Here is a 12,125-nt window from a genome sequence, read left to right as displayed (position 1 = left end):
CTCCTTTCTATCCCGCAGCAGTGCAGTTCCTCTCTTTCAGGGTGATCCAGTACCGAGCGGTAGGAAGAGCTGCGTTAGTGCCTACGGCACCCGCGGTTACCGCCCGCACAGTGCAGCTCACCTACCGCTCGATCCTGAAGCCTAATTATATGTAAATGTAAGCCGCGTCCAAAAAGCCTTAGGCCCGCGCAACCCAGGATACTGGATAGAGCGCCTATACAGGATCCTGGGTGCGCGGGGCTAAGGCTTCACGCCACGCTGGTATCTGTCATTTCAAATGGAAATGACAGATACCAGAAGTCGGGACTGCCAGTCCCCCTCCCCTCCTCCCGAAGCAGGGCGCGAAAAGCAGCCTTGCTCCGGGAGGAGGGGAGAAGAGACACTGACAGCGGCGAAGCTTTCCCCCAGCCCGAACCCGACCCGGACCCTCAACCGGACCCGGCCTGACCGCTGTCAGTCTGTTCTCCCTCCTCCCGGAGCAAGGCTGCTTTTCGCGCCCTGCTCCGGGAGAGGGGAGAAGATGACAGCGGTGAAACTGAGCGGCAAAGCCCGAACCCGACCCGGCGAAGCCCGAACCCGACCCGACCGGACCCCCAACCCGGACCCGACAAGCGACGAAACTGAGCGGCGAAACTAAAAAAAAAGAAAAGCAATTTTTTTTTTTTCAAAATTGACAATTTGGGGTTTTTTCCAAAAGCGACTTACTTTTGGGATCTGTCAAGATCCCAAAAGTAAGTCGCTTTTGGACGCAAGCGAAACTTACATTTTGCAGCCATCGTCAGTAACACGACCTGGCTCCGTAGCTCCTCCCGAAGACAAAGATGGCCGCCTGCACGGGGAAAGCGTACAATTGGCCGCTGAAGACGTGACGTCACGATGTCACGTCTTCAGCGGCCAATTGCACGCTTTCCCCGTGCAGGCGGCCATCTTGTCGGGAGGAGCTACGGAGCCAGGTCGTGTTACTGACGATGGCTGCATGCAATATCGTTTGCATGCAATATCGTTTGCATGCAATATCGAGCTAATTCGCTCGTTTGCATGCAATACACATGCCGCGGGCGGAAGGGGTTACCCGGGGAATTTAGGACGCGGTAGGAGTAGGTTAAAGGGGATTCGGGATCGCAGGAAGGGCTAACGCGGCCGGAACGTGAGTTAAAAGTGGCTTAGGAGCAGGGTAAACGCGGCCGCACTTTACAGGATAGGCCTGTTTGTTGTGAATTAATACACAGGGATATCATTGACTCCACCTGAAAATGGAGCAAGAGGGAAGAGAACAGCAAAAACAAAGCTGCAGAATAGGGGTAGTGGCAGGAAGCAGTAGAAATGCTGCCCAAAAGAAATAGAGAAACCAAGTGCAGGATCTGTCTTTAAACAGCCTTATTCAAGCTTTTAATTAATTTGTCATTGTATGAATCCAATCATACAACTGGAAAAGAATAGGAGAGCAAGCTTTTCTGATGACTAAAATCAACATACATCAATTATATGTGCTATGAAGAACTTAATAACTGGGCTAGAGAGAGCACATTGCTTGACACAAAGTTCACCGAAGAAAACTCTTCAGAGAGAGGATTAAAACAATCAGGGTCAGGCAAAGTCTTAAATGGTAGTTATATCACTTAGCAAGTATGAGAACATTAAGCGTTGCATATTTCTCTTTGTTCATTTCATTTCTGTAACAGGGCATATGTTTCATAAGGACCAGTCGCCCTGAAAACGTTGTGCTGTACGGCAACAATGAGAACTTCCGAGTAGGACAAGCCAAGGTAACTATTGCCCAGCCCAATAATTCCTTTCACAATAACTGCTATGTTTACATTTAAATAAAAGTCATCACCTTAGATAGATAAGCTGCCCTGAAATTTACAAAAAATAAATGTTTTAGGACTTGTGGGGCTGCAGTTTCAGTGCAATCAAATAAAGGGCAAAATAGATAGAATTGCATACCCAAGGGTCTACATTTGATTCCTGAGCAGGATCTTGCTCTTTGGGCAGATCCTGGAGTGTTTCATCCTGTTCAGACAATGCTGAGTGAATACCAAGTCTACTGACCACCTTGAAACAACAGACGTGAGAGAGTGTTTTAAGTTATAACTCCAGTTATTGCATTGTTTAAGCTTCATGAATTTGGCAGGTGGCTGGCTCCAGCATCTCCTACTCTCTCTGTTTCTCTTTTGTATAAATTTGTCAAGCGCCAGGTTGGCCCTTCACAAGCACCTCAAACACAGTGGCAGCTGCTTCTCCTGGCTGTTGCGTTTTCCTGAGTCATTAACCTCAACTTCATGTTTAGCTTTTCTGGTGAAAAAAAATGTGCTCACTGCCTGTTTCCTCCTCAGCCTCATTAAGGGGCAGATTTAAGTTTTGCAGTAAGTAGGAGGCAGCAAGAACAACAATGACAGAATCTGCTTTCTTGGCATTTGAAGGTTAAGTTATCACTCTTGTAAAAGAGGAGAGAAAAAGAGAAAGAAATCAAAGACTACTTATGATAATTCAGTAAGGTTCTGCCTTGAGATATCCTTACCTTGATCTTACGCTAGGAAATGCCACGTGGCTTAGAAGTGATATACGGTATTAGGATACCATCCAAGAAATAATGGGGAAAAAAAAAGTAAGACCTTTATAGTGGAGGGAAAAAAATAAAAATAAGATGCGCATCTGTTAAGCCACTCTCTTTTCTTATATCTTTACAGGTGGTACATCAGAGTAAAGATGACCAGGTTACAGTGATTGGGGCAGGAGTAACTTTGCACGAGGCACTAGCTGCAGCAGAGCAACTGAAGAAAGGTATAAGTACTGCATCTTCACTTCAGTAAACTGAGGGAGAGATGCTGGGTGTGAACTAAGTGGGTGATCTTGTGTGCTCATCAGTTCAGCATGGCAAATAAATAAATAAATGGCAAAGTTCAAAAAAAGGTTGATGTGAAAAACTGTCCTGGATAAGGAGGGAGATCTTGTGAGTGGTCGTGCTGTGTGGCTGGCAGCTGAAATATAATCTTGTAGTGTGAACAGGAATAACTGGATGGGCTCATAGGTCTTTTTCTGACATCATCTACTATCTAGTGTGTTCTTTATCTGTTCCTTGTTTTTGCTTTATCTCCTTGCTGGACAATACCCAGACACTAGGGATGTGCAATCGTTTTTGCCGAATTGGAACATTTCAAAGAAATAGTCCAATTCGGCATGGGTCAAAGGACCCGAATCCTGAGACAGATTTTTCCCAAACTTTGGGGAAAATTCATTGTTCGGGTTAGCGGGGGGGGGGGGGCACGTTTATTAAAAAAAAAAAAAAAAAAACTACCCCAACCCTTAAAATGCATTTAATTACAACCCCCACCCTCCTGATCCTTCCCAAAACTTGCCTAAAGTCCCTGGTGGTCCAGCGGGGGTCCCGGGAGCGATCTCCCGCTCTCGGGCCATCGGCTGCCAGTAAACAAAATGGCGCCGGTGACCCCCGCTGGACCACCAGGGACTTTAGGCAAGTTTTTTGGGGGGTTGTAATTAACTAAATTTTAAGGGTTGAGGTAGGGGGGGGTTTGGTGAAAATTGCCTAGAAAAAAAAAATGACCCGTTGAAAAACTAAGTTTTCCACGGGTCGCTCGACCTGTAGCTCGACCCGGCAGAAAAAAACAAAGCACATCCCTACCAGCCACCACCAACCTGCCTGCATCAAAACCAGTTGATTTCTGGGAAGTTGTAGCCAGCTGGTTCCATGCCAGCTAGCTGTGCTTTTTTTTTTTTTTTTTTTTTTATTTGTCCTTTGTGGTCTCCTTATCACCTACCCCTCTTTTTTTGTACTTTTGGCCTGTCTGTTAAACAATTTCAAATGTTTTAACATTTGCACCAAAATAGGTAATGATGGCTTCAACTAAGGTGACTTTGTTTCTAGATGTATACATGTTTCATAACTATAGCACTTCAGAGCTCATTTATATGAAGCTTTTTTTCCTATCTTGCTAGGCATCTACTCTTGCAGTGGTTGTATTTTCTTTGGGTATAAAACAGAATCTTTGGTAATACCAGTAGAAAACATTGTATTGATTTTATGAGTTGTCATTTGTAGAAGATACCAACATCAGAGTGATTGATCCATTCACCATTAAACCATTGGATAGCAAAACTATTCTTGAAAATGCTAGAGCAACCCATGGAAGAATCATAACAGTAGAAGACCATTATTATGAAGGTATGGCAAAAGGAAACGAGCAAGTCATAGCAAACCCAGCACAGAATGTACTATTATGTGTTAATTTCTTTTAGTGATTTATTTATTTATTTTTGTTTACTTGAGCTGTGCTGAGGGGAATGCAGATTCCTCTTTTGATCCACTCTCTTCTATGATGCATCTTTGCTATAAAGACATTCAGGATCCAAGTACGCAGGGGCGCACTGCAGGTGTAGCAATGCATGAGAACCAGGAACAAAATGACATTGGTAAAGCAAACGTAATTGAACTCTTACTGGGGTCCTGAGGTTTGTGGAGCATTTGATAGTTCTTGGTAAGGCCATAGCCATCTTGCTCGCCTAACTCCAGCCCCTCTGCAAAGGTGTATTTTTGTGTGTGTGTGTGTGTGTGTGTGTGTATTTAGACATTCAATACATTCCTCGCTAAACCTTCCCCTGAGATGCATTTGAAACCAGTTCGTAATGTATTCTGAGATCACAGAAGACTTCACTTTTCACTTTTGAACTGGTCTCAGACTCATCCGGTAAAGAAGATCAAATGAGGACTGGAGTCAATGTGTATGTACATTTGAATCAGCTAGGCTTGCTGTTCTGATCCATTTTTTGCCTTCACTTTTTTGTAGGTGGGATTGGAGAAGCAGTGTCGTCTGCCATGGTAGGGGAGCCTGGTATCACAGTCACCCGCTTGGCAGTATCTCATGTACCGCGCAGTGGAAAATCAACTGAGCTCCTAAAAATGTTTAACCTTGATAAAGATAGCATTGTGAAAACTGTCAAAGCAGTGGTATCCCAAATAACCAATGCAAAATAGGATCACATCTTGTTACAGACCCACGATGCTGGAAGCCATCCTAAATCATTTAATGCTGCACTGCTTGCACTAAAACTCAAGTTTTAACCATGGTCTTTTTAAAATCTTTTAGAAATTTCCTGTCTAACATTTGCTTTTCATTGTGTATAAAAATAGTTCCATTCCATAACAAACTGGACACAAATAAATTAGTAACTGCTGACCAAACTGGAGTTTTGTTAAATATCCCTTTTCAAATTCATTATGGACAGGGACACTGGAAAACTTCCTGCAAAAGAAATGTATCATTTTTCAGGATTTACAGCAATTCTAGTGCTTTTCTATTTGGAGGAAGGGCAGGGGAGATACTTGTGATACTGCTTGAGTCAATGTATCCCTGTAAAGCTGAATAAGTAACAGAATTATATCAAAAGGGAAAAAATAAGGGAGGGAGAAGAGCAGGGGGGATATTGCATTGGGGATGTAATTTTCAAAGGAGTTAGGCATATAAATGTAACATACCATCATAGCAATGATTACATTGAAAGTTGCTACAATTCATGCCATTGAATTGTCCTATGGACAATTCAATGGCATGAATTGTAGCAATTTTCAAAAGCCCACTTAGATGGGTAAAGTGCATTTAGATGTGTGAAACCCAGGTTAAGTGTTTAAATTACCTCCCAAGTGTATCAGGGAGTAAGGTCAAGGAGTCAAAAAAAAAAAAGGAAAGGTTTAATATGACACCCACTATTTACTAGGGATGTGAATCGTTTTCCTGACGAATTAAAATATCATATGATATTTCTTAATTCGTGAAAAATGAGAAAGGATCACATTTCCCCTGAATTTTTCACGAATCCTGTTAGCGTGCGCAAACTCCCATTAGTGCGCGCTAACAAAAATAGCAAAAAATAAGAAAAACGAACAAAAATTAACGTTTTTTGTTAGCGCGCACTAACGGTGAGTTAGCACGCGGCCACACGAACCTGATAGCAGAAACGATGGGGCACCCGATTCACATTCCTACTATTTACTATTAGCAGAGAGAGGATGCTGGGCTAGCTAAAACTTGGTGGGATATTGTCTGGCAATTCTTTTGGGAACCATAAGAAGGGGAAATGACTGGAAAACATCAACACTTACTGACACCTCTCAAGCTCATGCATTTGTTTTAACACAGCTCATCAACACAGCAGCTAGTATAAGTCCATTAAATTCTACTGTTCTGCTGCTGGGCTGCACATTTACGGACAGATTTTCAAAAAGTCACGCACGTTAAAAACGGGGGTTATGTGCGTGGCCTGGCCTTGCGCGCACCCTCACATCTTCAAAGGGGCCTGGCCCCGCACATAACCCCCGTTACGTGCTGAAGTTGCGGGCCCAAATAAAGGGGTGAGCAGGGAGGGGCGCGAGCCACACACACACATGTGTGCATGGATTATAAAATCAGCACATCCATGTGTGCGTGCCAGGAAGCGCATAAGTATTAAAATCTACCCCTTAGTGAACTGGGGTAATATTTCCAGCAATATGTGCCTTCAGGCAAGGGGAGAGAGGGTCAGTGTCCCCACAATAAATCTCAACCTAGAAGGAGAGAATAAGCCTTCAAAATCTCCCATGAAAATTGTAGAACTTTTTCAGTAATTTATAGGAAAGCTTTCTACAGATTTTTAGCATTCTAGATTGTATCTTTCTGTTCAGAGTTTGGTACACATGAAGCGAAATTACAGAACCTGGAAGTATGGCACAAATGTTGAGGCATCTCTGAACCATGCCATGCATTTAGTTTAATGGGCTTGGCTCTTGTTCATCTATATTATACATGAGGTTTGCAAAAGTGAACATATCCAGGGAGGGAGTAGGGATGATTGCCTGGGGTGCTCCATGCTGCTGTTGTAGTGGCAGGAACTGTCCTGACCATAGGAGCCAACTTTTGAAAATTATTGGAAGGGCTGAACTCAAACACAAATCATAGTACCCTCAGCAATAAAGAAAAATACAAAACATGTGGGTTGTGAATGCGACTGACCACCTTGTATTTAAATGTCCTGAGGGGAGAAGGTAATGTGAACATGGGGAAGACGTTTCCAGGCCAAAACCAAACCAGGGAAGACTTAAAGCCCCACCAGTCATTCTTCTCCCCAACTCTACCAGTCTCCTCCCTCCTGCTGCATTCCCTCCCCCCACCAACTGCCCATCCACACCACAATCTCTTCCCCTGTCCTCACCTACCACCATTCTTTCTTAACCCCATTTTCTCTTGTTCTCCTAATCTCCTCTTCCTCCTCTCTCCATCTTGTCCTCTTTTCCTCCTTATTCTGCACTCTTAATTCTCTCCCTTCTGCATGGGTTTACTTTCAATTTGGGAGAGGGGATTTAATACCCCTTTTTTAGCTCCACTCCCTATATCTCCTTAGCCTGCTCTACTCCCCATTACCCACTAACCTGCCTTTCTCTGTTCCGCTCCTAATTCCTCTTCCCATCTCTCCACTCCCCAACAGGTTCCTCCTCACCCTTCAGCCAGCTGCCCTCCTCTACAGGTTCACTCATCCCTTCACTGATTCCCATCCCTTTTCAGCCTAGTAGACTTCCCTTTGTTGGCAGCCTCAGCTCACCTTGGATCACTTCCCTGCCTCCTCACCTCCTGCCAGTCCCATGCCTGCAGAGTCCACATAAGATTCCACCACTTGCATGTCCTGAGCCCTAGCAAATCAGCAGTTGGTATTCCTCCAGCACATGGTGCCTCCTGTCCTCAATCAGGAAAACCAGAGATAACTGCTCTCTTATGTGATATAACATGGGCAAGTTTTATTCATTTTTTGAACATGGGGAACAATATTCACCTAAATTCCCCCTCACTTTAAGCCCTGACTGGAGCCCCCTCACAATAATGGAGCTGCTAATTTTTAAGAACAATTTTGAGCCTATGATATCACATGGCATCATAACCTCCTCCTCCCTTCCCTATCCTTTCAGTAAAATACCTTATTTACCCTGGTGACTACAGGGCTGGGAAAGGGCCTGACCCTGCCCAGCTAGCACAGAAATCTTCACCAAATGTTGAATAAACAATTTTGCAACCTTTGTGTCTAGTTTGAATCAATCCTCTGTTTCTGCTTGTACTTAGTTTTTGGTTTCCTTTCTGCCTCCTCATTTTTTTGTTTTAATTCTTTATTTACAATTTTTTAACATTCTTACAATTATCAATGAACCAGTCATAATTTCAACCAAAACATCTCCCAGGTATTGGTATTCATTACAATTATAAAGTAGACAGTAATTTTCTAAAGGCAATGTACCATTTATGTTTTCTAAATATTCAAAGAAATTTCAACTTCAAATTTCAGAACTTTTATACCAATATACTGTATGACTTGTCAAAGGGAAATCTGATGCTCTAAAACATGTATTTACTGCACATTACCAAGGAAATATAATCATAAATATTTGCGAGCCCTTTCTCTTATTCTCCAGTTTCTATTTTGAATTACTTACTTCTCTGGGAACTTTTGCATTGATAAAGGATCTCAACTGAATGGGTTCGAAGAAACATATCTATTATTATTTAACCTAATCACACATTTACTTGGATATCTCACTATAAATTCCGTTCCTAGGTCTCTGACTTCCTGTTGCATTGATAGAAACCCTTTTCCTTTGCAGTTGCATTTCCCTGGCAATATCAGGATATACCCAAATTTTCCCTCCCAAAAAACTTTTTGAACGATTGTGAAAGAAATGTTTTAAAACTAAGTATCTGCTTGAAATATAAATGAAACTAATAATGTTCCTCTGAAATCTACTTGTTCTGTCATAGATTGTTCCAGAAACTCCGTCAAATTATCTCCAACACCTTGCAATTGTTTACTTATAGAAACATAGAAACGACAGCAGAAGAAGACCAAATGGCCCATCCCGTCTGCCCAGCAAGCTTCACACTTTTTTTTTCTCATACTTATCTGTTACTCTTGGCTCTTAGTAACCTTTTGGTTCTATTTCCCTTCCACCCCCACCATTAATGTAGAGAGCAGTGTTGGAACTGCATCTAAGTGAAATATCTAGCTTAATTAGTTAGGGGTTGTAACCGCTGCAATAAGCAAGCTACACCCATGCTTATTTGTTTACCCAGATTATACTGTTTTCCTGTATCCTATTATCTTTTCTACCTTCATTTAGGAAATATATTTTTGCTATTGGTGGAATTGCTTCTTTGGGAATAAAAGAGTTTCTATAAGATACCTCTTAAAAATATCTAGGGGAAAACAATTTTATACAGGGAAAATTCACAATTCTCAAATTTTTATATCTAATCTCATTTTCTAAGGTTTCAATTTTCCTAGAGTTTTGTGTTTCTCCCTGCATTATTTTCCCCTGTATTTCTTGCATTTTACATACTTGATTCTCTATTACCTTTACCTTGTTGGTATTCTCATTCTCAGATTCAAGCCCTCTCTATCGATCGGTGATGATGTCTTTGGCATGAAATCTGGAATACCCCCCCCCCCCCCCCCCACTGCTCCAGGTATTTGCTGTTGCAGTTGGGTTTCCTTTCCAGACTCTCCAGTGAATCTGTTAGCAGCCATTAATTCATCTTTATTCACCCCGAAGGAGATGCTTTTAGTCACCGACTTGGGAAGACCTGCTATCTCAGGCATCTGATGCTGTTGGCTACTAGGATGAGCGGGAATATCTGGAGCTCTGGGACTTAAAGATGTATGGGTGTCCAGCATTGAAGACGTGTGCTCATTGTCTATCAATGCAACGGACTGCCTACTCAGAGTTATTTGACTCGCAGGAGAGAAAAAAACAGTTATGGCAGGTTGCAAAGGTACTATCACTGGGCAGTCGGGGTCTCTGCCCTAATCTTCCCCTTGCGCTTTGTATGAGGCATTAAATTTTGAAATTATTTATTGCTTCACTTGTTTTCCCTCTACCAATTACTCACAGAGCATCAGAGGAGGTTGAAGAGGTTGAACTCCAAAGCAAAAAAAAAAGAAAAGAATCTTCTACAGACTCCCTGAAGCAGACAAAGCCGCGTGTGCGCCTTAGTCACACGCGGCTTCTTCAGCACACCGGCATTGACTGCGCGCCACAGGGAAAGCACTTAAATACCTTCCTGAGTCTGCAATTGTGACGTCAAGGTGTCGCACCAGAAACAGTCCCAATAGAAACAATACTCCGCTGTAAAAAGTTGGCCGTTGGGGCCAGCCACCGCTCGACCCCCAGTAAGGACCAGTTCTTCCAATTTGCCTCAGTTAGAAAAATAAGGGAAAGCACTTAAATACCTTCCTGAGTCTGCAATCATGACGTCAAGGTGTCGCACCAGAAACAATCCCAATAGAAACAATGCTCCGCTGTAAAAAGTTAGCCGTTGGGGCCAGCCACCACTCGACCTCCGGTAAGGCACAGTTCTTCCAATTCACCTCAGTTAGAAAAATAAGGGAAAGCACTTAAATACCTTCCTGAGTCTGCAATCATGACGTCAAGGTGTCGCACCAGAAACAGTCCCAATAGAAACAATGCTCCACTGTAAAGAGTTAGCCGTTGGGGCCAGCCACTGCTCGGCCCCCAGTAAGGCACAGTTCTTCCAATTCACCTCCTCTTTTTTTCTTTTAATGCTTAGTTCTTGGTCTTCCTTTCATTTCTTTTGCATTTGTTACTTTTCCTCCATGTGTCTCTTTCTATCTACCAGCTGTCTCTCCATAGCTCGTTATAGTGTGAATGCAACTGTACTGTACTGTACTGTCCAGTGCAAACTTTGTGCTTGGCATGCATTACATGTGCTCTTAGACATTCCTTCGTTTAAGTTTGTTTGCTTGGACCAAGCAAGAGATTGTTTTATATACAGGGACCAACCCTCTGGAATGCACTTCCACAAGTAAAAAGCGAAATAGCGTTAACTTTCAGAAAGATGTTGAAGGCACTCTTTTTTGAGCAGGTGTTTAGTGCGCACTTTTCATAATTAACTTTAGTAGGCTTCGAGAAAGTTCAGCAAGTCATAACGAGCCATTTGGGTCACCATTTTATTTTAGTTATTGGACTGAGTCATCTTAACTAATGATTTATGTAGATGTTTTGTTTTTTAATGTTGAAATGTGAATGTCATTCTGTAAATCACTTAGAAATGTCGATAATTTATTTAAAATTTATATATCACTTATCTTCTCTCACTCCTTCTAGTCTCCCCTATTGCTGTCTCCTCACCTCTTCTCTCAACCATGATTCCCTCTCTTCTTACAAACCTCATGCATTACCTCCTTTCTTAGCCCCCTCCTCGCAGTCCAGACACCTCCTTTTCCTTTGTCTTTCTCTCCCTATTAAGTTCCCTTAAACTAACCACTCACCCCTGCGCCTCCTATCACAACCCATATCCTCTTTTCCAGCTTGTACCCCATTTTCCCTCATCTCAGCTACTGATCCCTTCTTGCAGCCCATGGCTCTCTGTCAGCCATCTCTGGGCTCCCAGCCTGTGTCTACTCCTGTCCCTCTCCCACTGCTCCTCTCCCAGTCCCCTCTTCCCTCCCAGTTCCTTGCCTCTTCCTCTCCCAGCCAGAATTCCTTCTTTCAGTTCTTCCCCATTTCCACTGCACCTCAGGAACGCCACTCTGTTGCTACTCTCTGACTAAACATCTAAACTAGAAACATAGAAATATAGAAATGACGACAGAAAAGGACCAAATGGTCCATCCAGTCTGCCCAGTAAGCTTATGGTAGTTTGTGCCGTGCCGTGTAGGTTACCCCATGCTTATCTGTTTCCCAGACCATAAAAGTCAGGGCCCTCGTTGGTTGCAATTTGAATCCAATTACCCATTATCCCTGTGCTTATCAGTTTCCCACACTAGCCCTTGTTGATTGCTGTTGAATCCAATTCCCTGTTATGCCTTGCTGTTGAAACAGAGAGCAATGTTTGAGTTGCATCGAAGTATCAGTAGTATTGGTTAAGGGTAGTAGCTGCCGCAACAGCAATTTACCCCATACTTGTTTCCCCAGACTGTAAGTCGGGGCCCTCGGTTGCTAAACAAATCCAATTCCCCTTTTCCCTCTGAAGTTGAAGCAGAGAGCAATGATGGAGTTGCATCAACAGTATTAAGGCTTATTGGTTAAGTATAATAACAACCGCACTATCAAGTTACCCCAATGCATTCTTTTC

At 42.9% G+C, this 12,125-nt stretch overlaps 1 protein-coding gene across 1 annotated transcript in view; it reads left to right on the top strand.

Moving 5' to 3' along the window:
• Positions 1-5,200, top strand: part of TKT (transketolase) — a 55,711-nt gene extending 50,511 nt beyond the window's left edge. Inside the window, exons 11-14 of the mRNA XM_029600872.1 lie at positions 1,683-1,766; positions 2,691-2,784; positions 4,061-4,183; positions 4,806-5,200. Coding sequence (XP_029456732.1) covers positions 1,683-1,766; positions 2,691-2,784; positions 4,061-4,183; positions 4,806-4,993 — 489 coding nt within the window. The 3' untranslated portion in view covers positions 4,994-5,200. The remainder of the gene's footprint in view (positions 1-1,682; positions 1,767-2,690; positions 2,785-4,060; positions 4,184-4,805) is intronic.
• Positions 5,201-12,125: the final 6,925 nt, after the last annotated feature.

The sequence above is a fragment of the Rhinatrema bivittatum genome, chromosome 4, assembly GCF_901001135.1.
Source record: "Rhinatrema bivittatum chromosome 4, aRhiBiv1.1, whole genome shotgun sequence".
NCBI lineage: Eukaryota > Metazoa > Chordata > Amphibia > Gymnophiona > Rhinatrematidae > Rhinatrema > Rhinatrema bivittatum.
Note: the sequence above shows the minus strand (reverse complement) of the source record. Positions and strands in the feature narration are given on the sequence as shown.